This window comes from Passer domesticus, chromosome 13 (assembly GCF_036417665.1).
Source record: "Passer domesticus isolate bPasDom1 chromosome 13, bPasDom1.hap1, whole genome shotgun sequence".
In the NCBI taxonomy this organism is placed as follows: domain Eukaryota; kingdom Metazoa; phylum Chordata; class Aves; order Passeriformes; family Passeridae; genus Passer; species Passer domesticus.
The window spans coordinates 15,633,264-15,659,198 of record NC_087486.1 but is presented as its reverse complement, the minus strand read 5'-3'; the positions used below and the strand labels follow the sequence as shown (position 1 = coordinate 15,659,198).

The following is a 25,935-nucleotide window of genomic DNA, read 5'->3' as shown; positions in this document are numbered from 1 at the left end:
CATGTCCAAAGCTTTGTCCTCCCGGGCCCCTGGCTCCCACGAGGCCCCTTTGAGTGCTCCCTGGCCCTGCTTCCACTGAAGAGCACAGTGCCCACTTGCAGACAAGGACTTTTCTGGGTTAATCCCAAAAGCCGCAATGCAGCCTCCCCAAGCCAGCCACCAGCAGGTTCAGGGTATGGGAAGGACAACCCTGGCCATCTCAGGACTTCATCTGGAGGCCAACTGCTTCCCACCAACAGACACAGGCTTGCCTATCCCCAGGGAGCTGGCCCCTACACCTGGCACAGATCCAGGTTATCTCTGTGGCCCCTGAGGCAAGCTGTGAGTGCCTATCCAGGGGAAAGGGTAAATTAACCAGAGAAATCACTGTAACAGCCACGAGTTGTTCTGCCATCAGTGCCACATCCAGCCCCTCTCCCCAGCAGCTCGTGGATGCCCCCACCATGGTGCAAATTTCCCCCTGCCCAAGCTGGAGCATGGGACAGAGAGCTGTGTGACATCTCCAGCTCCTTCTGGCCATGACCCCAAAGTGTTCCTGAGCCCGGGGAAGAAGGAAAGGGGACCCTGAGCCCCCAGAATCCAGGTGAAGTGAATAAAATGAGCTCTTGGAATAAAAGGAGCTCTCTGCTCCAGAACTCAGAAGGACAGACATATTTCCTGGAGCTGGGAGTGCTGCTCCAAGAGCTGTGCAGCAATCCCTGCTGTTGTGTGCAACTCAGGGAGAGCCAGGAGCCAGGGTGACCTATTAAAATACAATTTATTGGTACAAATCAGACAGAGTGAAACAAACTCAGTTTAGAAAGAGCTGTCGTGTTCTGCACAGATGGATTCAAAATGAACTGTCCCATGACCAGAGCAATTGGCAATGATGACAGACAGACTGGTGGACAGGTGCAGGGTGCACAAGGCAGAGGAGAGACTGTGCTGGGGCTGGAGTCCTGCCCTTGAGGGCTCCTGACTGCCAGCTAAAGGTTCTAAAAGAGAAACAGGGCTCACTTGGAGATGTTTGTCCTGTGCAGGCTGGGCCCCCAATGCACCAGTGCAGGGATTCCTCCAGGCATTCAGGACTCGGGGAACACAGAGATCTGAGCGAGGGCAGGGGCTGGAGGGGAGAGACTGTCACCTGTGCTGGGGTCACTCCAATGGCTGGAAACTGTTTTTTGTTCAGATGATGTTGCCTTGGGCTACCCAGCAGGGCCTCAGCTTGTGCATCTCTCAGGTGCTTAAGCTAGCAGCCCCTCTGGCCATCCAGTCCGTGTGTGCACGTGCTGCTCCTGAGCAAGGGCTGGCTCTGCCCTGGACCTGGGCTGTGCCCAGCCCTGCAGGTGTTGGGTCAGGGCTGGAACAGAAGCACTCATGAAGGCTGGGTTTTGGGTTTTGCACTCGCTTCCCAGAGAAAACAGACACCAATTGCTGCTCTAGACATGCAACACATCCCGCTGGATCTCCGGGACAGAACAATGGTCACTGTCCCAGTGGGTAAGGTCAGGCTTGGCTGAACCAGGCTTGGTCTGCACACGCTTTCCATGCCTACTGGGACAGAGATACAGGCATGCAGCTCAGTACATTCACACAGCCAGACAAGACAAAGAAGTGGCAATGTTTACAGAGATGAATGGTCCCTAAGGGGACATGGGAATGGGTGAACTCAAGGCAGATTTGCTTAAATGTGGTCATATGGACCTCAAAGAGCACCTGCTGCCAGTACAGCTCTGCAAGATGAGATGGGAGAAATTCCCCCTGCCACCAGCCCCCAATCCCTGTAATTTTCAGTCTCTTTCTCCTTAAATCCTTCCCACATGCTCTGTTGAGCCACTCTCCCAGCAGCCCCATAAAGTCTTGAGTGGTCCATACATGGAGGCGTGTGCTGTGGGTGGACCTGGCAGCTGAAATAATGCAGAAGATTGCAAGGATAGAGCCATCCAGGCTACTTCAGGTCGTTGTTGATTACCACACTGTCATGCATGTCACAGTAAGTTGTCATCTTCTTCCTCTTGCCAAAGGTGGAGAAGCTGTTTTTGTTCTCCCGGCCTGGGAAGAGGGGCCCATCCTTGCTGGAAAGCAGAGTGGGGGTGCCAGGAATGTAAACGTTGTGCTGATAATCCAGGGCTGGGTACAAGGGGCTGTACTGGGGGGTCCAGATGCTGTTGGGGCCTGCTGAAGCCTTCTGAAACTCTGGAGAAAAGATGAGTGTAAGATTGGCTCAGGTCACATCCACGTCCCAGGATGCAATCCCTGCGTCACCAACCTCCATCCTGGTGCCTGGACACCCCTTCCACCCACAAAACTTCACCACTGCAAGGAACAGGGATGTGATGCCCCCACTGCACCTCCAAAACTGACCAGAGGGTCTGATCTTGCATCAGCCCCAGCATCCCAATACTAACCAGAGACAGGGGTCACCAGTGTGCACAGCCTCTCGTGCTCCTTCTGGAGGGCTTTACGGATTTCCCCCATATCCTCCAGGCTCTGGGAGCTAAAGAGAAGAGACTGGTTCAAAGCTGTGTCAGACATAACCTCCCCATTCCCATATTCCCCTTCCACCTGCTCCCTCTGTTCCCCAGTGCTGGACTCGGTACCTTTTCAGGGCAGGTCTCTGTGTGCTCGGAGGCAGCCAGTCTGTGTTGGGCTGCTTGGCCTGGAAAACACAGGGAAGAGCAAGGCTGGTTATTGGGACCCTCTGTCAATCAGCCCTAGGACCCTTTGTCAAGAAACCCAGCCCTGCCAGCACAAGGCTTCAGCAGGCAGGGATCCACCTGTGTCCTTTGTGGAGAATCAAGCAGCACATTCCTGTTCTGGGGAAACTGAGACAGCCTGGAATCAGCCTGTTCCCTTCTGGACCTTCTTCACCCTCCTGAGATATTGGGGTGGTTCTGGGCTTGTCCTCTGCCTCTGGGGGTTTTAAGCCTGTCATTCTGGGGAGAGACAGGTGGTTTTCCTATTTCTGCTAATTTTCAACAGCCTTTTTTGCATGTGCAATGTTTACTTAGCCCAGGTCTGAGGTACTAAATGGTGAGAGATGCAGAAATCAGCTGTGTGCTTGATGTCCCAGGAGGGTTGCAAAAACTGCAGGAAAATCTAATTAAGTATTAGGGAAGAGAGTCCAGGGGTGCAAGGAGACAGGTGGAGAGACTCTCTTGGCAGAGAGTCTTGGGCTCTCCTTGGAAGGGCTGGTTTATTAAAAGTCAAATGTAAGTGGATTAGACGCCTCATCACTCTCCATCCTTGTAATCGTGTTTTGGAGAGCCTTTCATCGGGAAAATGAGACATTCTTCATTTCAACACCTAACAAATGTTGACATCAAAATCCTGCCCCGAAGACCCCACTCCCTGCCTGCTGGCACAGCCTGGTGCAGATCAGCAGCCAGGCCCCTGCCAGCACAGGGGAGCAGAGCAGCAGCGATGCTCACACTGTCCCAGTGCGAATTGCTTACCCACGCCAAGGAGGAGCCACCCCCACCATCCCACCGCCCCTAGGGCACTGGAGCATCTCGGTTGCCTCTAATGGGTACAAAAGACGGTGAGAAGGGATTTCCTCTCGCCTCAGCCGAGCCCGGCGCTCCCCCGGTAATTAGACCCGTCGGGAAGCTCGGTGGAGATCCCGCTGCCTGACGGCTCCTAATTCCCGCACTGATCAAAGGCTCCGGCTGTTCTCTGGGAGAAGCCGTGCCTGGTTTCCCTCGTGGCACAGGCTGAGGGAGGGGGCTGGGGGGACCTGCGGAGTGATGCTAGAGCACTGCTGGGCATTGTCTTACCTCTTTGGAGACCTGGAGATGCTGGTCTGGCCGGGACCGCTTCCCGGGATCCTTCTCGTTGTTGCGGGGGGGGCTGCAGGGTTTGAGGAACATGAAGTCACTCTGAGCAGACTCAGGACCAAGGCAGACCTTGTAGCAGTAGCCTGGGGGGCCGCCCGCAGGCACATCAAGGCAGGTGGCAGCCGTGGTCCCTGCAGGGGGCTGTGCCGTCAGGTTGGAAGTCTTCAGGCCATCAGAGGAGGGTCTGGACCCGGGACAGCAGTGGCAGCGAGGAGGCGGGCAGCTGTCCCCTTGGCGGGAGCGCCGCTCTCCGCGGCAGCGAATGGCTGTGAGGATGAGGATGGCGACAAGGAAGGTGAAGGAGATGGAGCCCAGGGAGACAAGGAGATAGAGGGTGAGCGGGGAAGATGAGGAGACCTCTGGAGGGAGGCTGAACTCGCTGAAGTCAGAGAGAGTCTGGGGCATGGTCTCCACCACCGAAAGCAGGAGGGACACGGTGGCAGAGAGGGCTGGCTGTCCCCCATCCCGCACCTGCACCACCAGCTGCTGCCGGCTCGCATCCTGCTCCAGAAAGGAGCGGAGCGTGCGCAGCTCACCCGTGTCGGGTGCTACGCTGAAGAGGGTGAAGTCAGTAGCCTGGAGGAGTTGGTAGGAGAGGCGAGAGTTCAGCCCCGCGTCCGCATCCACCGCTGACACCGTGCCCACGAGGTAGCCAGGCCTGGCTGACCGCGGCACCAGCTCAGTGGCAACGGAGCCGTTGCGCGGCATGGGGGAAACGATGACCGGAGCGTTGTCGTTCTGGTCCAGCACAAAGATGTGGACGGTGACGTTGGCACTGAGTGGGGGAAACCCCGCGTCCTGTGCTTGCACCTGGATCTGGAAGCTGCGGATCTGCTCGTAGTCGAGGGAGCGCAGGGCGTACATGTGCCCGCTGTCTGAGTTGATAGACACGTAGGTGCCCACAGGCATGCCGTGGATGTGCCCGTCGGCAATGGAGTAGGACAGGTAGGCGTTTTGTTGGCAGTCAGGGTCTAACGCACTGACAGAGCAGATGGAGGCACCTGGTGCGTTGTTCTCCATCACGTAGACGCTGTAGGAGGGCTGGAGGAAGCGCGGAGCGTTGTCGTTCACATCAGACACGGGGATGGTGAGGGTGCTGCGGGTCAGCAGGGCAGGTGAGCCCATGTCTCGAGCCGTGATGCTTACGTTGTACTCGGGCACAACCTCCCGGTCCAGCGCTTGCGTGGTGACCAGCGTGTAGTAGTTCCGGAAGGAGGAGCGGAGCTCAAATGGCACATTTGGGCTGACCTCACAGCTCACACGCCCGTTGTCCCCAGAGTCCCGGTCCAGAACACTGATGACAGCGATCACAGTGCCTGGGGGGGCATCCTCCAGCACGGGTGTGGACACAGAGGTGAGGGTCACCTCTGGCGCATTGTCATTGACATCAAGGAGGTGCACAAGCACCCTGCAGTGCACAGCCACAGCCGAGGGCCCGCGGTCCTTGGCTTGCACGTAGAGCTCGTGGAGGCTGGCCCGCTCATAGTCCAGGCGGCCCTTCAGCAGCACCTGCCCACTCCGAGGCTCCACGCGGAAGAGCTCCCGGACACGCGGCGGCGCGTGCCCGCTGAAGGAGTACTCAATCTCCCCGTTGGGGCCCTCATCCAGGTCAGTGGCATTGAGCTGGATGACCAGAGTGCCAGCAGGAGCATCCTCAGGAAGGCTCACACCGTAGGAGGGCTGGTCAAAGGCAGGCACGTTGTCGTTGGCGTCCAGCACCGTGATGAGGATGTGCGCCGTGCCTGAGCGTTCAGGGACGCCGCCGTCGAGAGCGGTGAGCAGCACCCGGTGCACACGCTGCTGCTCACGGTCGAGGGCACGCTCCAGCACCAGCTCTGCAAACTTGCTGGCATCACTGCGTGTCTGCACTTCGAGTGAAAAGAAGCCATTGGGGCTGAGGCGGTAGGTGTGCACAGAGTTGGTGCCCACGTCAGGATCCTGGGCGCTCTCCAGTGGGAAGCGAGCACCGAGCACGGCCGACTCGGCCACCTCCAGCACATATTCCTGCCAAGGGAAGGTGGGCGCGTGGTCGTTGATGTCCAGCACCTCCACCTCGACGCGGTAGAGCTCCAGTGGGCTCTCGACGAGGAGCTGCAGGTGGAGCAGGCAGGTCCCCCCGGCCTCGCACACCTCCTCCCGGTCAATCCGCTCGTTCACAAAGAGGATCCCGTTCTCCAGGTTCACCTCCAGGTGCTGCCTGGCCCCGGCCCGTGACACGATGCGGAACCTCCGCGCTGACAGGGTGGACACATCCAGACCCAGGTCCTCGCCCAGGTTGGCCACGAAGGCTCCGTGTTCCAGCTCCTCCGGCACGGCGTAGCGCAGCTGCCCCCGCGCCGGGGGTCCGGCCAACAGGAGGAAGAGGAGGGAGCGGAGGAAGAGCTGCCCCCGCCCGGAGCCTGCTCCGGCCCCCATGGCCCCGCGGCAGTCCCGGGGACGAGGAGTCGCACCCGCGCCGCCGCCTCCGCCCTCGCCTTCCCTTGCCTCTTGCACTTTCAAAGAGTTTAGGGTTCCCGGGGGCGGCGGGGGAGGGCCTTGCCCGGAGCTGCGGGGCCGAACCGCGGCCACCGGCAGTGGTTTAACCCCTTCTTTGCTGGCCCCCGCAAGGGGCTGCAATCCGGGTCCCGGGGCCACAGCAGAACCTGTTTACCGGAGCCAGACGCACCTGAGGAGGGGACCACCTTCGGGAGATCCCGTTAACGGCGGTGGGAGCTCCAGCAAGACCGATCGCTGCCCGGGGCACCGGTATTACCCCGCAGATGCTGCGTTCGGACCCGCGGTAGATTAAGAGGAGCCCAGATCGCGGCTGCTGCCAAATCCCCCGGCCGCGTCCCCCGCCGTGCCGGTCCTAACCTTTACCAGATGGTTAAGCCCCTCCAGACTTGATTACATTTCCCTGCACACCGTTTTCCTTGTAATGCGGAGTTTTTAATTACAGGAGCAGGGGGATTACAGCCCTGGATAAAGCTGAGCCCATCAGCGCGGAGGCACAGAGACCCCCCCCCCCTTTTTCCCTGCCTCCTTCCCACCCCCGACACCCCGCTTGCCCACAGCCCTGCGCCCCAAATTCTGCTCCCCCACCGGGCACCCCAGTGTCAGCCCCCTCGGGCTCTCGGCGCACGATCCTGCCCAGATACCCCAGGATCTGCCTTCCCACGCCCCCAGCGGTGCCCCCACCGCGGGCACAAACTTTCCGCCCCCCGCGGAAGGCGAGGGGGAGGCGGGAGCAGAGCGAGCCGCGGGTCCCCCGCCGGCCCCCGAAGAGCGACAGACGGCGGCCCCTGCGCCCCCCTTCCCCTCCCCGCCCCGGTACCGCTCACGGTCCCTCCGCTGGCCGATCCGTTCTCCCCGCAGACCCGTCTCCAGCCGCCGCCGCGCCCGGGCAGCTCCGTGAGTCGCCTCCCACCGTCGCCGTCCCCGGGGGCGCTCGGTAACGGGACGGGGCGGCCGCTGCCCCCGCCCCGCGGCTGCTCAGGGTGCGGATAATCCCCTAACGATCTAGTTAAAGGCTCGAAGGGGCTCGGAGCGGCTTTAGCCGGGCACTGATATTTCACCGCCTTTGTCTCTGCTCACCGGTCCCCGTTGGGAAGGGAACCGCCGGCCCCGACCGCTCCCCCCACCTTGCTCCCCACGGGGACCCGAGTGGGAAGCAGGATCCAGAGGCGACCGGGAGACCGGAGGAGGCAGGAGGCGGCGGAGCTGCTGGGGTTTGTCGGGTTGGAAAAGGATTTGGTCCCTGGGAGTGCAGCGTGACCCACGCGGGACGTGCCGCGCTCGTGGGGTCGCCGGTCGGGGAGCAGGGCTGGCGGGGCGGGCAGGTGGAAGGAGCGGAGCGCCTGGGGCACGCGTGGGCTCGGGCCGCTCACGGGTGGAATCGGGACGGCTCCCGGTAAGTGAAGCCCAGCCTGCATCGGCAGCGCCGGTCACTGCCAGCCTGTCCCCCGCGCCATCTCCCACGCCAAGACCACCCCTGGCGGCGTGGTCGTCACCCCCGCCCCGATCTGTTTCTTTCTAATCCCCCTCCAATCCCCGATTTGCGCCCCCCCTGCCCGCCCCCCTCCCTCCGTCCATCACCGCCCAGCCCTCCCGGGGCTGAGACGCCGGAGGTGGGATGGAGCGGGTAGCGCTCCTCCGGGAGCCCCCTCGAGCTGCTCAGGCCAGAGGGGGATTGAGGGTGGGGGTGAGACGGGACACAGAAATTTTCGGGGGTCTTGTTTCATTCCCTCCAGTCCTTCCCCCGTCTCCGACCAAACGCATTCTGCAAAATCATTGGAGCGGCTCTGGTCCTATTGTTTGATTTAGAGTAAAATATTCACCACCACCTCCTGCTCCCCCAGGTGCACCGGCAGGACCCGAGCCCCCCCCGAGTCCCTGCCCGGTCCTTCCCGCCCTTCTCCAGCTGTGCTTGGTAATGCACCCCCCACCCCTGCACATCTTCATCGCTGCTTCCCTGGGGGGGAACCGTGTCCTGTCCCCCCTTGCTTCCCTCCCCTAAGGGAGATCACAGGATAGTCCCATCCTGTTCCTTTTCCTCATCTCCCCAGACCTTGTAGTCTCTTCTAGCTCCCCTCCCAAACCCCACGATTCCAGGGGACCAAGGTCAAAGGGGGTGGGGGTGTGGGAGGGGTTAAGGAGAACAGACTTGTCCCAAGGATCCCTTTCCTGAAGGAAATGGCTCGGGCTGGGGGTGCTGCAGAGGGGTGAGGAATCCAAGGAAGAGCCTTTTTTGGGGGAACAGAGCAGAGGAGGGTGAGCAGCAGGATAGGGGTGATGGAATGGGGACAGCACACCACTAACACCCCACTTCATACCCTACAGATTTTAAGGCCCCTGTTGTGGTGCAGAAGAGTGTTCAGCTGCCAGCCCTGTTCTCCCGGGGTAGGGAATCAGGATGCGGCTAGAAGCCTGTTTTTGGAAAATGCTGGAAGCTAGAAGGGGGTCTGTCTCTCTGAGATGTCTTGGCACAGGCGGGCGGGTGGCCAGCTGCCGCAGGTCAGCACTGATGTGCCTTGGCAAGGCCAGCCGGAGAGATCCGGGTGGGATGCAGCAGGAGATGCCGCAGGTTGAGCTGCCTTGGAAAAGTCACGCAGAGAGCAAAGGACTGGGCGGGGGGGGGGAACAACACTCAGCTGCCTGTGGGCACTAAACCTTGCCCAGCCACCGCTGCCACTCCATTTTCGTGCCTGCTGCGTTCTGGGGCAGCAGAAGGGGCTGCAAGAAGCGCTGTCCCTGCCAGAGCACACAGCCCCTCCCCCGGCTCCCCAGGCGCCCGCCTGCCCAGCCGTGCATGTGGCTGCGCTGCTCCCTCCTCGCCCCAAGCGGGAGCAGCTATGGTTTGTGGCGCCCAAGAGGGCAAACACAGCGGAAGGGGGGGTTTATCCTGGTGGGAATGAGAGCAGCCCTGGCCCTGCAGCTGGGAAGTCACTCCGGGGTTGCTGGGGATTCGGTCTGTGAAGCCACAATGCTCTGTGCAGTAGGATGCCCTGACCAAAGCTCCTTCCACTTCAAAACTTTGGTTCCCTGCCTTCCCTTTGGAGGAAAACCCATGCCCTGAAGGGGATGATGGCCATCTTGGCATGTTTATCAGGGCTGGTGGGCACTCTGCCTGCCCTTGTGTGCTGGGATGCAAGATATGACACATGCCCACCTCCTTTCAGAAGTGCACAGGGACAGGGTGAGGAGGTAGGGGCATGAGCTGCAGAAAGGAAATTCTCATTGAGGAAAAAAAATCTTCATAATGAGAGTGTCACAGGGACCAGACTGGGGCAGGGATTGTCATCCTGGAGATCCTCCTGAGCTGCCAAATCTAGCTCTGAGTAGGGATGCCCGAGGGTCTCCAGATGTCCCAACACCACTGTGAACCTGCAAAGTCCCAGTCACTGAGCAGAGGTGACCAAAGCAAGAGAAAGAGCTGCCCAGAGAGCCCAGGCTTCCAGAGCACAGGTCCCAGATTTGTCAGGAGCCACTTCTCACAGGTAGCGTGCCCAGGGGTGGATGGAGCAATGAGGGATGCTGGGACTCTGTTCCCACTGGAAGTCCTTGTCCATGGGCTTTGCAAGGTGCTGGAGTTGTTTACCACCCTGCACTTCCTCTGCAGTAGTGCAGGAAGAACTTTTGCACCAGGGATGATGTGTTCATGGAGTTCCAGGGGGTTTTTATGTGAGGAGATGTCGCTGAGGTGACCAGGTCAAGGCAGAAGGCACTTGGCTCTCCTGGCCCACACAGACACACACAGGGACAACTCCCCCAGTCCCTTTGCCAGGGACTGATGGAAACTGAAACAGGCTCAGCTCTGAGCAGACCCTCTCTAGCTGTCACCTCCTGCTGAGCATTTTCAGGACATGGGGCCCAGTCCTGCTCAGCCTCTGAGGGAGCAGTTCTGACTCCCTGTAGGACACAGATTTCAATGGCAGCTCAGGAAGCCAAGTCTCCCCTCTGGCTCTGGAGGGGGGGAGTTTTTTGCAAACCCAAGCTGCCAAAGGAGCTGCTCTCATGGCTGGTGTCTTGTTCCACTTGATGTAACAGACTTGGGATGCAAAGCAAAAGCAGAGGTGTCCCCATTATCCTGAGAGCTGGGACTACTCACTTTGCTGTGGACATCCTCTTAGAGGGTCTCCCTAAAATGTCCCAAGGAAATGTCTCCTTTCTGCTGGGAAGGAAGAGGGAACAGTGGGCAGGAAAGAAAGGTGGGCAACAGTGTGATGATTGCCTGGGGGAAGAGCAGAAGCTTTGTGAGAGAGGAGGTGACAGCTCTCCTCTGTCAGGCACCAGTGTGACTGGTGTTGGAATATTATGCACAACTCTTGTGCCTGAAGTTCTGAAAGGTTAAAAATCTGGTTTAAGGCTTGGAACAATACCTTACAGGGAGAAGTGTAAGTGAAACTGCCTGAACTCTGTGGAGAAAGAAACCAAAGGAGAAATGATGGTAGGGCCAGGGAGGTGTTACCAGGAGGAAGTGCTTTGGACATTTAGAAGAAATGCAGAGCCATGGCTTCAGCCTGACAGCTTCATGTACTGGGCAGTGAGAGGGGATCAAGCTGTCAGGACTTTTGATGGTGTCTATGTCTTTTGGTGTCCACAGATCCACATGAAACAAAAGATTCCCAAGTTCCCCAGTGTATCATGCTAAAGTGGGAAGACTCGGCCTGGGAAGAGTGGTTCTGATTGATCTCACCTCCTCCAGCAGAGAAACCACTGCAGCTCTCCCAGTCATGTTGAAGCTGGGACCCCAGTGAGGAGGCCAAGGGGCAGAAGTCAGAGTGGATGTTTCCTCTCCCCACAGACATCTTGCATCAACACCCAAACAAAAACTGTGCGCCTGCAGTTCACATTGAAGTCCCACATCCCTAGGACAGGTTGGTGGTTTCAGAAGGGAAAGGCATGAAAAGGCATGTTCTCCTTTATCCCCATTACTAAAACTTAATTCTTCCAGTCCTGGACAGATATGGGGATGTTTCCTGCTTCCCTGTCCCTTCTTTCACTTCATCTCTCTGTCTCCATTCCCAGGATAGGGACCACCTCTACCCTCCCACTCTCCCCCGGCCCATGCCAGGGACTTTGTCTCCCTGAGACACACCCCACCATCTCCATCTTCTCCAGGGAGCTTTGCAGATGCTCCAGGCCTCCCTTTTCTCCCCCACCAGCCCTACTTCTTTCCTCTCTGTCTGAGAGATCAGTCATCGAGGGTGTCAACGCACACGCACCCGACTCCCCCGGGAGGATGGGGAGCTGGAAGCTGGGGGTGGTGTTCTGCTGTGAGAAGGCAAAGCTGCCATCAGCAGCCGCTTTGATCTGGAGACAATTACAGATGAGTGTAGGACCCTGCTCCACTCAGCCAATAAATAATGGAATTTCTGTGTTGACACAGACAGATTTCCCCCAAACTGTCAGAGAAGGGGAGACGGAGCGAGTGAACGGGAGCCCGAGAGGCTGGAGGGAAGGGGAGAGAAGCAGGAAGGGGAAGGAATGAAGTGGGCCTGTGGGAAAACAGGGAGAAGGGAAAATAAAAAGAAGTTTGGGAAGGCAACACTGATGGGGGGAGCTGAGCAGGGAGGAGAAGAAGCCTAAGGAACACATATTTGTAGAGGGGAAGGAAAATCAAGACAGGAACTGTGGGTGGAAACGGGGGGGGGGGAGTGCTGCATACGCAGCTGGAAGCAGAGGGAAAAAAATCTGAAGGTGGAAAAGAAAGAGAAGGAGGAACAAAGGCATGGCAGTGTCCCCGGGGCTCCCGGCTGCCTGGCAGATCACACGCTCTCCGAGCAGGGACCATATTCCCGCAGCCCTCCGCAGAGCGGCCCTGACCCCCCCGAGGCGCTCAGCACTGCGGAGCTGGCCATGGGGAGGCACGCATGAGTTGGTGAAATGGTGCCACTGGTGTGCAGCCAACAGCAGAAATCTGCTCTGAGATCACAAGTCCCTGAAAAACCTCCTGCGGATGGCCTGTCCCCATGCTCCCCCTGCTCCTCCCCATCTCCCTCTCCCTGCTCCCTCTCCAGCCTGGAGCTGTTTGTTCTCTGGCTGGTGATGGTTTTGTACTTCACTTACAACAAAGCAAAACCTCCCTTGTGTTCAAGAGCCCCACACTGAACCCAGCAGAAACCATGCATCCAGCAATCCCCCAACCTGGATGCGGCCACAGACCTGACAGGGATGGGGGGCACTGGGGTTGTCTCCTTCCTCCCAGTTTAGAACACTCCAGAGCCCTACTTGTTCCCTCTTGGCCCCATCTGTGGCCTGAGCTGGCTCAGCCCCAGAAATTTTGTGGGTGGAGTATGGCCCAGCTTGCCGAGGTCTCCGGGCCAAGCACCACCTCACTGTGGGTGTCCCTGGTTCCCAGCTTGATCCTTTTGCAACAGCCATCATCCAAGATTCCCACCCAAGCTCCAGATGGGAAGCAAACACCTCCCAGCCCAGGGATTCTCCCCTCTATACATCTTCATCTCACCCTATCTCTGCCTCCCACCCCTTCCTCAACCAGTGCCCAGAGAGGCTGTGGCTGCTCCATCCCTGGAAGTGCCCAAGGCCAAGCTGGATGGGGCTTGGAGCAACCTGGGATAGTGGAAGGTGTCCCTGCCCGTGGCAGGGGGTTGGAACTGGCTGATCTCCAAGGCACCTTCCAACCCAAGCCATTCCAGGATCCTGTGATTCCTGTTCTCTTTTGCAGCAACCCCAGCTCTAATCAGGGTCTGATCTTTGCCCTTGCAGAGATCAGATTCTCCCCCTTGTTGCCCCACACAAGAAGGCAGGACAGGATGCAGACTGGGCCAAGCACTGACTGATCCAGGTGGCTCTCAGCACACAGCTCTCCACAGAGCTGGCAGGGGCAGGAATACTGACTCTGGAGTTGTGTGGGATGGTGCCACAGCACTGACGGGACTGATGGGAGCGTGGGACACCCAGGAGCCTCCACAGAGCAGGGGCTGGTGGCACAGGCTGCCAGCACCACTGCACCAGGTCAAAGCCAGGCAGGAGGCAGGATTTCCAGGGATATTGCCTATGGATGCTGTTCAGCTTTAACGCTGGCAAATGGCAGGAACTCCTGCCTAACTGGGGCAGCAGTAGCTTGTGGCCTGAGCAGTGGGAGGACTGGAGCTCCTGCCAAGCGCTTAAATCTTCCAGGATGTTAAACTGGTGTAAATTGCTGAAAAAACAGGTCTTTCTGATAATAAAGTCCCAGGGAATGATTCAGCTAGCCCACACAGGGCCAGGCTAGGACCCCTTCTCCAGAATGACTTCAGGCCCCTGGTCCCACTCATCCTACTGGGATAGTGGGAATGCTGCTGCTGCTCCTCTAGTCCCAAGCAGGATGCATAGAGAGTGAGGGGAAGGTGGTTTAGCAGGACAGGGTGGGGTTGAGGAAGTGCCCAGAAGCTTCCCAGAAAAGAAAGAAACAAGAGCAGCTGGGTATTTGTGCTCAGCCTCTCCATGAGGCCTCAGCCCTTCATCCCAGGATGAGGCCAGGGAAGATGTCAGGAGAGGGGAAGTGGAGGTGGCAAGACAGATTTATGTTTTTTCTGGGGTCTGCTACGATGCCTGAGTACTTCTCCAAACACTGCCATGAACATTTAGTGGGATGGAGATGAGGAAGGCTCAAGCTGAGCACAGTCCCCAGACTTCTGCCAGGTCCCCCATGCCACAGGTCACAAGGAAGTTGCACCTCTGCCCAGGCACTGGGAACAAGCACCAAGCTGGCTCCAGGCACCTCAAAGCACTTTCACATTGAGAGTAGGCAGGACATCTCAGTCTGGATGAGCAAACCACGCAAAACATCTCTCTTTACTCCACCAGATCCCAGTTTTCACTTGTGGAAGAGCTGATGAGAACCAGTAGGGACTGAGCACTTTGGTCACTGGTGAGGAGAAGGGGAACTGCAGAGCTGGGTCTTCTCTCTCTTCAAGTAAAACCCCAAGTCCTGACCCACACAGCACCTTAAATTCAACATGGAGATAGCAAATGCTAACAAGGAGTCATGGAGAACCACTGCTCCAGATTGGGGGCTGAGAGCCAGGAGTCAACACCTTGCTAAGCAGTGGTGGGAGCAAAGAGTTAACATGGCTGGTACAGGGAATGTTATCTGTCTCTTCTCTAAATATTATTTCCTCCCATGAAACCAGCTTTTCATCCTTGGCTAGAGGCAGCTCCCGCTGCTGGGAATCCAGCAGGAGCTTGTATCTGCTGCTGCACACACCACTGCTCCCAGCAAGCTGCCGAGACAAAGAGCTGCGCTCCCCCGGCGCGAGCAGCCCCAGCACGGGGAGCTGGGGCTGGGGCTTTGGCCCCCAGGGTGCAGGTGGCCTCGGGATGGGCTTGGGGATGACAGGCTTTACACCAAAGAGGAATCTCGTTATTGAAAGCACTGCGCTGTGGAGGGATTTCCTCCCTGTCTTGCAGGGACCAGGAGCAGGCAGGGACAGGCAGGGCCCAGTGGCAGGAGGCTGTGCAAACCTCACCACCACCCCAGGAAGGTTTCTGTGGGGCTGCTCATTTCACACCTCACCCCTTGGGTGTGCCAGGATGGACAAGAAGATCAGGATACACTGTGGGAAAACCAAGACAGCAGTCATTGGCTCCAAGGTCACAAGCTGGAAAAGGTGGGGGATGTGGGGCAGCCTCTGCCCCTTTCTCAGCAGCATCAGCGGAGCGGCTGCACTGAGGGGCTGGGTGTCTGCAAAGCTGGTGGCTGGAATAAAATGGCTGCTGCTAAATCTTCTCTGAAACATCCTAAACTTTTAATGTGCATGAAACCGCGGCAGCATCCCTTTCGCACCCCGGAGGGCACAAAGGCGCGAGCGTCTCTGCTCTCCCATTCAGCCGGAGCCACGTGCTGCAGCCTGAACAGCACTGGGAACGTGGCTGGAATGAAAGTCGCCCTCCCAGCCCGTGTGCTCAGAGAGCCAAAGTCAAAGGATTGCCAAGTTAAAAGGGTCAAACCTCCAAGGACAGCTGTATCTGACTGGCTATATATCATTTCAATAGCATCTTCAACGGGGATTATAATCTGAATTGAAGCGGAAAGACCTGAGGCAATGAAGCTGTCAGCAGGCTAAGATTAAGGAATTAAAACAGCAGCACAACATTACAGGATTTGTTCTAGATGTATTAGAAAGAGCAGGCTAAACACTGCAGCCTTCCCCAGGCTGGAAATTTCATACGAGCACGGAGAAGGGCAAGCGCAAGGATTTCATCAATATACATAAAAAGAGAGAGGAGAGCGAGACAGAGCTACGAAAACCCAGCCATGCAAAATATAAATCCTAACTGCAGACGGGAATGAGTCACACAAGGTTTGACTGAGGTAAATAAAAGCAGAAATGAAGTGGATTTAGGGGAAGGTAGAGGTGAAAAGACACTGACAGCCAGTAGACAGGAAAAAAATGGCCCTTAATATACTAAGGCTGGTAAAATCTGGAATGTAGCCCAGCCTGTCTTGGATTGCCTGATGGGAATGAAGGTCCCCAGCCCTGAACTCCCTTCCCCTTCCATATTCTTACACCCATCTCCAGAATTACTTAAAAAAGCCAAGAATGATGGCAATGGTCTGCCTAGGGCAGCTGGGAGCTGAGCCAGGAGAGGAAGGCACATACCTCACCTCTGCCACCACTGGGTCCCCAGAAGGCCACCCCAGCTCCGTGCTGCTGGGAGACATCAGCAGCTCTTCAAAGCTCTCAAAATAAAGAAGGCATCAAACCCCCACCAAAGGGCCCATTAAAACATTCCATTTATTTCTGGCAAATTGTACACACCTTTCTTTCATTGGCTCTAACCTAGACCAGTAATGGGGAGGAATTTCTCCCCTACCTTAAAGATACTGAAATTATGGGCTAAAACACAAAGAAAAGGAGGGAAGTCTCCCTTGCAGATAAAACACACAGGAAAGTTTCAGCAACCCAGACTCCATGCAGCCACCAGCTCTGCTCAGCACAAGCCATAAAGATGCATCTCTCACACTGCTTGCTGTGGCACATTTCCTTCATTATGAGCCTAAAAGCAAGTGAATCCCTCCCAGCATCTCAAACACAGCTTGGGTGACAAGTAGGGCCTGGCTGACAACTAGATTAATCCTGAACCAGGCCACCTGTGCAGAATGTGCACTTTATTGACAAAAAAATGTACCCAACAGAGCACTTCCCTGCACACACACGGCCACAGAGCAGCCAGATCTAGGACACAGAAGGAGAAGGAAAGCTAATGAGAGGCAGAGCTTGATCTGCAGCACAGGTAGAGTATGGAATCGCTTTTCAACTCTTCCAGCCAACTTCTACTGGGAGATTTACATACAAGTCCTCAATCAAGTCTTTGAAGAGTTATCCAGAGTTCCCTGGGTAAAAACAAGCTGTTTAGAGAAAGAGGAGAGTCCAGAGCTGTTCAGTGGCTCTTTTTGGTTGAGCCGAAACCAGAGAAACCCATCACAGCTGCCATTTCATCATCCTCTTCAAAGGTCAAATCTTCCTCTGCCCGCCTCTTCTTCTCTCTCTGCTTCTCCTTCTTGTAGGCTTTGGCCTTCTCCTCCTGCAGCAAGGGACACAACAGCAAAACAATTTGCACCTCCTGAGCTGAAGGAGTTTTGAGACACCAGGTACTGCACAATTACCACAAATCCTGCCCACAGGAGCCAAGCTGTGCCTGAGGAAATAAACAGCAGAAACCCCGGCCTGCAGTCTTCAAGGAGAAAGTTCACCAGTGAATCCAGACCACCCCATTTCCCAGGCTAAGAGCAGAGACACACACACAAATAGGCAAAATGAAGCATTATGAAACTCCCTCTTCTGAGCAAACATCGCAGGTTTTGCCTGGAATCAAGGCTGAGACAAGGAGCTGGTTTGCAAGCAGGAGGCCATTGCCTTGTCCAATGCTTTGTGCCAGTGACTGTGATGCCTGCTGGCTCTCAGCCTGGCAGAGTGACAGCTGCTCACTGGAACAGAAGCCGAGGCTCTGAGCGGCTTTGAGGGGGGTTTTGGCATCAAAGAGTTTGCGCTGCTCTAATCAAAGTGTTTTGCTCTGTGAGGATCATGAGCCCTGGAGCAGAGCCAGGTTTGTACTGGGTGACACCGAAGCATGGCTTCAGCTCCCAGCTTAGCAACTGCTCCCACCATTCTCATCACCACCACTGTGCTCCTGAACACAGCCATGCCCTGGAGAAAGCTACATCAGGACTTGCTGCTGATTTAATTCTTGTCATCTATTGACTGGCAGCTGCTTTTCAACCCACAGCACCCCCTTTGCTGCTGGGGCACCTCCCTCCTGTCCCCCAAACGGATGGGGCTCAGCAGCACGACAGTCTGCCCGTGAGCACCCCACAGGGCTTGGGCAGGGAGACTCAAACAGGCAGTGATTTGTAACCTTGGGTTATGTGGCTGCTGATAGAGGAGAAGCACCCACAGAAGCTGTTCAACTGTCAGAACTTCATGGGGTCTTCAAATAATTGATTTTTATGTTTACTAACATCTGAGTGTCAGTTTGAGAGAAATCTGCTGTCTTTTATCACCTCCTCACACATCCTGCACCACAGCATGCTGTTCATAAAGCCCTTCTGCACTCAGGGAAGCCACACAGAAGCAAGTGCCCTGTGGAAGGGGATTCCAGCAATCCTGAGAGCTGTGGAAGATAATGGATGAAGATGCAGATCTGCTACCAGACCACACAAGTTCCAACACAACTAGTGGGGGACAAAAAATGGACTTGTCCTGTTCTGAGTGGAAATATGAACCATCAAAAGTTATTCTCACACAGAAAGAGGGGAAGGGTTTCTAGGGAGAGCAATACAAACTTTTCAAAAGCAGAAAAACAAACTCCATTCATGGGAGCAGACGAGAAGCCCGTGCTACCAAGAACAATGCTTCTGAGGAACAAGAGTAGGAACCAGGATTGATTTCCTCCCAAAACATGTTTCTGGGGAGTTTTGCTTCGTCAGCTGTTGCCCAGACTCACCTCCTCACGGAGTTCCTTCATCCTCTCTTCAAAGTCATAATCCTTCTGCTTCTCCTCCATCTTCTTCTTGTTCACCTCAAAGCGTTTCTTCACCTGGTCCAGCGTGGAACGCTCCACCCGCATGGACATGCCCAGATTCCTCTGGTCTGGAGAACACGTGTGGAATCAGCAGTGTTCTGCACTAAGTCTCCATCCTTGATCCCAATTTAAACAGCACAGCACCACCTTCCTGTCTGTCACTCCCCTCAGAGCACCTTCCAGGGCCAGACTAAGGATTTCTTAGGTTGGGGAGGTGGCCTTTAGGGGGATACCATAACCCACACAACAATCCAAACACTGCTTGTAACAAGAACACAGACTATTCTTTAAAGGTTCCTTATTTGGATGCTCCCTGTCATTTGCTCTGATGCCTCAGGAAATTTAATCTTGGACCAGTGGAATAAAAAAGGGTTGGAGTGTTGAAAAAGGAGCTAGAATAAAACTGACAGGCTGGCATCTCTCAGCTGTGGGCAATGCTAAACAAGACATGAGTGGCACTCAGAGATCCTGATTACACAGGACATCCCCAGCTAAAGCAGAGAATATAAAGTCAGGCCTCTGATTCAGTGGCTCTTCAGAGCAGATTCACAGTTTTTCACTTGTGGGTAAGCCTATGCTGACAGGGCCACCCCCAGCAATGCTTCCAACCCACATTCCTGAGGGGATCCACTCCACTGTTCACTCCAGCAGCCCTGCACAGGTTTGTCCCAGGGAAGCTTAAACTACAAACTTGGAAGCTTAAACTACACACCAGGAATTAGTAAAAGGGCTACCAAGAACAAGCAGGTTTGAGCCAGATTTACTGACAGGTTTAAAAGTTCCCAGACATACTCATATACTAAAGTACTGTGCAACCAGCCACTTTCCAATCCCAGTTCAACCCTACAGCTCATGCCCATCCATGCAGCCATGCCAGGATTTTTGATTCCAGATTCTCCTATGAACTTTTTGCTTATCTCCCAACCTGTCAAACAAGGCATGTCAGCACCTTCCTCCCATTCACATAAAAGAACAGGTTTTTTAAAACAGTGTTTTCTTTTCTGAGCTACAGAAAACCAGTTCTCAGGTTTCTACTGAGCCTCCTGCTCTCAAACAGCCCCATGTGCAGGTTGAGAGCACACACATCCCTGCCTTTTTGTAAAGGGGTGATTTTCTGACTTCCACAAGGAGCCAAAAATACCTTCATGAGCAGGAACAACATGCAAAGTGTGTCAGTTCTGTCCTGCTGCTCCTTTACTTTCTCTATATTCCCCCCTCTCTGAACATGTCAAGAAGCAATATCCACAGTCAGATCAATGAGGGTATAGTCCTGATCCATCCTCTGGAGCTTTTTACTCAACTTCTGAGTTGAGTTCTGAGCTTTATACTCAACTTCTACAAAGAGAAGTTTCTGATCCAAAAATAAGCCAGTCCCAAGTCTTTTACTTATCTAAGTACTTCTTTATAGTTTCAGTGCTGTAAAAAGCCTCTCCTCTCCAGACTTACAGAGGAGATATCACAATTTAGGGAGTGGACTAGATGACCTCTGAGGGTCCTTTCCAACCCAAACTATTCTAGAATTTTCTGACCCTGGGTTTCTCACAGCATTGAGAGGATGGACAGGGAAAATATGTCCACAAACCAGAGTACACCAATCACTGCTTCTGCTGGGCTTGTTCCATTAAAATGGTCCAGCACTCTGGAAGGAGTCAGGAGATAAGGGCAGCACCTCCACAGCTCTCATGATGACCTTCTACATCCTGATCTCCTAAGCTCCTTGATCCATAGATAAGTGTTCAGCCCTCAGACATGGATGATGCACAAAAGGAACAGTCCCTCCAACTCAACCAACCCTCCAATGAAGCAAAGAAATGGTCCTTACGTTTTTTGCCATTGATGTGATCCAAGAAATTGATGGAATCCTTCACCACACAGTCACATACATTACAGTAATATCTGTCAGGAGAGACAGAAAAAATGAACCCCAAAGCATGACACAAAGCTCAACCCACAGAAGAGACAATCTGCACGTCACTGGGGACACAGGACACTTCTACAAGACAAGAGAGCCCCAGTGAAGAGCAAGGGCAAGGGCAAGGGCACACCCAATGGACAGGGCTGCCATGGAGGTACTGACCCTGATACCAACACCCCTCTGACCTGACAGAAACCAAATTCTGAGCTGCTCTGCAAGACACCAGCCACAGCATCTTCCCCTTCCAGCCACACCCTGCTGGGTGGGATGGACTTTGTGACATAGACTGCCCTCCCCCAAGGCAGGGCTGGTCACAGCCCAGGTTTCCATTCCACAGCCCTCTCACCTGGCTGCAAAGAAAGTGCTGCCATCCCCATCACCTCACAGTGCAACTCCCTGATGAGCACAGCTGTGCCTTCTGTCCACCTTAAGAGCTGCTGCAAAAGTCAGGGGAAAAAACTGCCATGCCTGGATGCTGGTCAGGGCTGCACATCTCCCTGGCACTACTGCCCAGGGAGACACTAGCAGGTTCACTCCTGAGGTGACACAAACTCAATACATTCTTTTTGTGCTTTTGATGGCTTAGGGTGAGCTCAGAAGCTTTTCAGACTTTGGTGGAACACGATTCACACAAACAGTGGCCAAACACCATTCCTAAGAACAGCTGTCTGGGTGTTTCTCCCATTCCCAGTGCACAGACCCAAATGAGCAGCAGTCCTGGTCTCAGTGCAAGCAGGCCTGGTTAAAGACCCAAGCAGGCAGCAGAGATCTGCCTCTGTTGGTTCTATAGGTGGGCAACACTGATACCAAGGAACAATGTCCAAAGGGGCTCAGCCTGCTGGATCTGTTCCATGTGCTACCCCAGGAGAAACAGTTTAGGTGTAGAAAAATGCAGCCCCACCATCCCAGGCTCCAAACACAGAAGGACAACAGCTCCTGGTGCCCTGTGAGGGGTCCCTGCTGTGTCACAGCTTCCCAGTCTAACCAGCATGACTCTGAGACCTCAAAGAGACCACAACCTACCCTCCCATCTCAGACTGAGGGGTAGTTTTGGTGATGACAATGGTTTTCCCCAGCTTGGATTCCAGGTCCACTTTGTAGTCTCGGTGCCGCAGAAGTTCTCTTTTGACAGGCTGAGCTGGTTTGCCTAAAACATAAACCACAGGTCAAGCTTGACATGCTGGATTTCATATTCCCCTTGGTGCAGAGGGACCTGCTGGCTATCTGGGACTACCTGACCCATGCAGAAAATGCACCTTTGTTTTTAAATCAGTAAACGATATAATTTCCTCCTCACTGTTTCCTGGTTCCTATTAGAACCAGGTATCTCTGAGGTTCTGACTTGAGTCATATTCTGGGATCTTGTTTCCAGCAACTGACTGTTCCCCTCCTTCCCCAAAGAAGAGTCAGCCCCTAGAAAGGTTCTCGGTAATTTCTTTTGTCAAAAAAATATACTCAGTGGCAAACAAAGAAGAAAGGGAAGGAGTAAGCCAGCTCTTTCCCTTTGGGATTCAACTTCTCGCTGCTCTCTCCCTCCCAAATTCCAAGGGTTTGGGAGCCTCACTGCCAACCCAGCACAGCATGGCTGGAGCCAGCACACTGCTCACCATCTTTCTTTTCTCTCTCCTCCGTGAGCCGCTTCTCTGCGAGTTTCTCGTACTCATCCTTGTCCCACTTCCGGCGGAAGTCCAGGTTCTTGGTCTGGGAGGGAAACAAAGTTCATTAGCATTTGTTACACAGCCTGATCACCTCTGAGAGGGTAAAGAGGAAAAATCACTTGGCCTGTGAGGCCAGTACAGAAAATTAGGAGAATTACACTATATCCCCCTGTCCTCTGTTTTCCATCCAGGAATTATGGATGTGGTTTAAGATAATCACTCTCAGCATGCCTCCAGCTACTACTAGAATAATTTCAGAGCACTAAAAGAAGAAATGAGTTGATCTTAACAGCTCCTGAGATGATCATCCAGGCTTATGCCTTGAAAAATCAGACTCAAATGGGATTGAAACTGATGGATCTCAGACCTGGGAAGTGCCCCCTGACAAACACAGCAGCAGATTGCACCTCCTTCTTCCAGAAACCAAAAGAATCCAAGCTGCAATGTCAGACAAGGAAGCTGCAAAACAGAGCCTGAGCTACAGAGACTGATTACCCTGCAGGAGCAGGGAAGGCTGTGCCTGTCTGCTCTCAGCAGTGTCTACGTGTTGCAGGCATCAAAGTGCCGAGCTTGCCATGAAATCACAGGCAACAGTGTGGGATTTCCAAGTGAGCACATGTACAAGCAAATCAGAACAAGCTCTGAAAGCCTGTCTGTCAGGGCAGGGCTTGGAGGTACCAGGGAAGCACCTGTACAAAATCCACAGGTTTTGCTGCACTCCTCCTGCAGCTTCACATAGAAAAGGGCAGAAACACCTCCAAGGCATGCTGGCCCTTTGGGAGCTCCACAGAACTATCTGGCAGTGACAGGATAAAATCCTGGAATGGTTTGGGTTGAAGGGACCCTAAAGATCTTCTTGTTCCACACCCCCCACAGGTAGAGACACCTTCCAGTAGCCGAGGTTGCTTCAAGCCCCATCCAGCCTGGCCTTGAACACTTTCAAGGATGGGGCAGTCAAAGCTTCTCTGGGCACCCTGTGCCAGGGCCTCATCACCCACAGAAGGAAGAATTTCTTCCCAGTAGTAAATCTAACCCCATTTTCTGGGAGGTTCTTGGTCAACAAGCCACTCCCCCCCTTGTCCTGTCAGTCCATGCCCTTGTTCAAAGTCCTTCTCCAGCTCTCTTGGAGCCCCTTTAGGCACTGGAAGGTGCTCCAAGGGCTGCCTGGACAGAGACTGGCGTTCAGTCTACCCCAGGCTGAACACCCCCAGCTCTCTGTCTCCAGAGCAGAGGGGCAGCAGCCCTTGGAGCACATCCATGGCCTCCTCTGGGCTCACTCCAACATGTCCATGCCTTTCCTGTGCTGGGGCACAGGAGCTGGACACAGCATGTGCATGAAGATGAATTCAGGTGAGGCTGAATTCAGGTGAGGCTGGCATTGAAGAAACCAAAGACTTCTATTTTGGGTGGATTTCACTCAGTCCCAAATGCTGAGGGCAGAAGTGATTGGGGAATTCCTATTCCACTCACATCCACTCTGACCAACCCAGCTCAAGCTCTTCCCAGCATCTGCCCCATCTGCAGCTCAGGCCCCTACACCTGGCATCAGTCACAGTTTCACTCAGCCACTCCCTGAATTTCCTGAGCAGATAACCCCGCTTTGGATAGAGCTGCATTTCCCTCAGCATGGCAGGGAGAGCCTCTCAGTTTCACATTAAAGAAAGGACAAGATGTATTTAAAAACACCTCCGGGGGAGAAGGACCCCCCTCACCCCACAGCCCACCGCCTTCTCCGTTCAGCCAAATCAAGAATCCAATCACAATCCAAAGGACACAAATCCCATTTGGAGCTACAGCAGCAGCACAGCCATTTAAAGTTCTCTCCTCTGGCAATCCTTCAAATGGAACGAACAACTACTGATAGGGATGAAAATGCCTTGGGGAGGCGTAGAAAAATTCTCATTTATTCCCAGAGCTTCTTAAGCACTTTAAGGATGTCGTAACAGGTTTTATTAACCACCCTGAGCAAAAGAAAAGAAAATATCACTGAGTGTAAATTAACGTTTGGGGGTATTTTCCAGACTCTCCTGCATGCCAGGCATTATCACAAATCGTAGCTGGTGGGAGCCTGCAGAGGGGGAGGTTTATTAGCTGCTTCTCTCTCCTGTTGCAATAAAAGGAAAATAGTCTTTGCAGCTCTTTTACCAATCTGCCTCATCCAGGCGTGGGGAAAGGAATTAAACTGAACTGCGTGACAAGATCCTGGTTGGACAATATTTGAAGGGATGTTTCTGAATTGCTCTGGTGGAGGCAAGGGGGCTGCAAGCCCCCAAAATCTTTATCTCAGAGCTGTTTTGGGTGACAGAGAATACCCCAATTAATAACAACGATTAATAACGAGAAATGCCCCACAGCCTCCTGGTCCCTCTGGAGATGGACACCAATGGTGTGCTCAGCATCAGCACCAGAGCCTGTGAAACAACACAGGAGTCTCAAGCCAGGCTCAATCCAACAGGAATTGGCAGCTGGCAATAAGCCACAGGCCCCACCTCCCTCAGAGGCAGACATCCTGCTCCTGACCTCCCCCACTGCATGGAATCAATCCTGGAATGGTCTGGACTGGAAGGAACCTTGAAGACCAGCCAGTGCCACCCCCTGCCAAGGGCAGGGACACCTTCCACTGTGCCAGGCTGCCCCAAGCTCCATTCAGCCTGGCCTTGAACATTTCCAGGGATGGGGCAGCCACAGCTGCTCTGGGCAGTGCCAGTGCCTCACTTCTCAGTAAGTGGCTTCAAGGAAGGAAAGAGGGGCCAAAACCCCTCAAAAGCACAGCCCCGTGCTGCTGACAGCTTTGGGATGTCACTGCAGGTGTCCCAACAGCCTGGCTCTCCACTCAGGCTACACCTGCAGCACCTACCTTACCCATCCCATCTTAACACTCACAGAATCATTTAGGTTGAAAAAACCTCCAGACCATCAAATCCAAGCTGTGATAGATCCCCCCCACCTTGTCACCAGTCCAGAGCACTGAGTGACAATCCGGTCAGTCCCTGAACACCTCCAGGGATGGTGCCTCCACCACGTCCCTGAACAGCCCCTTCCAATGCTGGACAGCCCTTTCTGGGAAAAAACTCCTCCTAATTTCCAACTATACCTCCCCTACTGCAACTTCTGAGGCTGTTTCCTCTCATCCTGTCGCTGGTTCTCTGGGAGCAGAGCCCAGCCCACACCTGGCTGCACCCTCCTGTCAGGGAGTTGCAGAGATGTTTCTCCATCAGGCCAGGAAAAAGGCGACAAGGGAAGGGAAGGGAAGGGAAGGGAAGGGAAGGGAAGGGAAGGGAAGGGAAGGGAAGGGAAGGGAAGGGAAGGGAAGGGAAGGGAAGGGGCTGCCTACACGAGCCGTCGCCCAGAGCCTGCAGATGGGTGGGGGTCCCTCCCAGGGGGCTGGAGGTGGCTGGGCTCCATCTCCTCACGCTCCCCGGCTGGGACAGGCCAAGGTCCGGCCCTGGGACGGGAGTGTCACAGAACCATGGCTTGGAAAAGTCCTCTGAGACGATCGAGTCCAGCCTGTGGCCCAGCACCAAGTGACCCGGACGAGGGCTCCGAGTGCCCCGTTCCGTGCCTCGAACACCTCCAGGGACGGCGACTCCACCGTGGGGGGATCGCGCCGGGGCCACCCCGCTCCCAGCCCTGAAGGTCCCAGGAGAACGCTAACCTCCCACCGCCCCCACACAGAGCTGTACAGAGCAGGGACGAGCCCGCTCCCACCCCACAAACCCCCGCCCACCGCGGCAGCCCCGGCCTCGCCACATCCCTCATCCCGCGGCCTGGCAGCGGCCCCCAGCGCGGCGCGGCGGGGCGCTGCCCCCGGCCCCGCCAAGCCCGGTAGGAGCAGCGGGGGCGGCCGAGCGGCCGGCAGCCCACGCTGCGAGGGCAGCCGCGCTGCGAGGGCAGCCCCGGCGGCAGCACCTACCCCGCTGCCCGACGCCATGGCGAGCCGAGGGCGCAGCACCGGCAGCTGTCGCGCGGCGCCGCAAAGCGCGGCCGCCCGCGCGGTCACGTGACGGCGCCCCGGTGTCCCGGCGTGCCGGTGCCGGCC

The 25,935-nt window shown here is 55.3% G+C and overlaps 2 protein-coding genes across 2 annotated transcripts; both read right to left on the bottom strand.

The window, feature by feature from the left end:
* Nucleotides 1–738: 738 nt before the first annotated feature.
* LOC135280463 (protocadherin-10-like) lies at nucleotides 739–6,809 on the bottom strand. The gene is made up of 4 exons (XM_064388384.1): nucleotides 3,756–6,809; nucleotides 2,580–2,638; nucleotides 2,388–2,476; nucleotides 739–2,175 (listed from the first exon to the last, which is right to left on the bottom strand). The coding sequence occupies exons 1-4, from the start codon at nucleotides 6,228–6,230 to the stop codon at nucleotides 1,928–1,930; spliced, it is 2,871 nt and encodes a 956-aa protein (XP_064244454.1). The 5' UTR covers nucleotides 6,231–6,809; the 3' UTR covers nucleotides 739–1,927.
* An 8,584-nt stretch (nucleotides 6,810–15,393) lies between these two features.
* Nucleotides 15,394–25,917, bottom strand: ZMAT2 (zinc finger matrin-type 2). The gene is made up of 6 exons (XM_064388387.1): nucleotides 25,810–25,917; nucleotides 21,846–21,939; nucleotides 21,262–21,385; nucleotides 20,146–20,219; nucleotides 18,246–18,391; nucleotides 15,394–16,826 (listed from the first exon to the last, which is right to left on the bottom strand). Exons 1-6 carry the CDS (start codon nucleotides 25,825–25,827, stop codon nucleotides 16,683–16,685), a joined length of 600 nt encoding a protein of 199 aa, XP_064244457.1. The 5' UTR covers nucleotides 25,828–25,917; the 3' UTR covers nucleotides 15,394–16,682.
* Nucleotides 25,918–25,935: the final 18 nt, after the last annotated feature.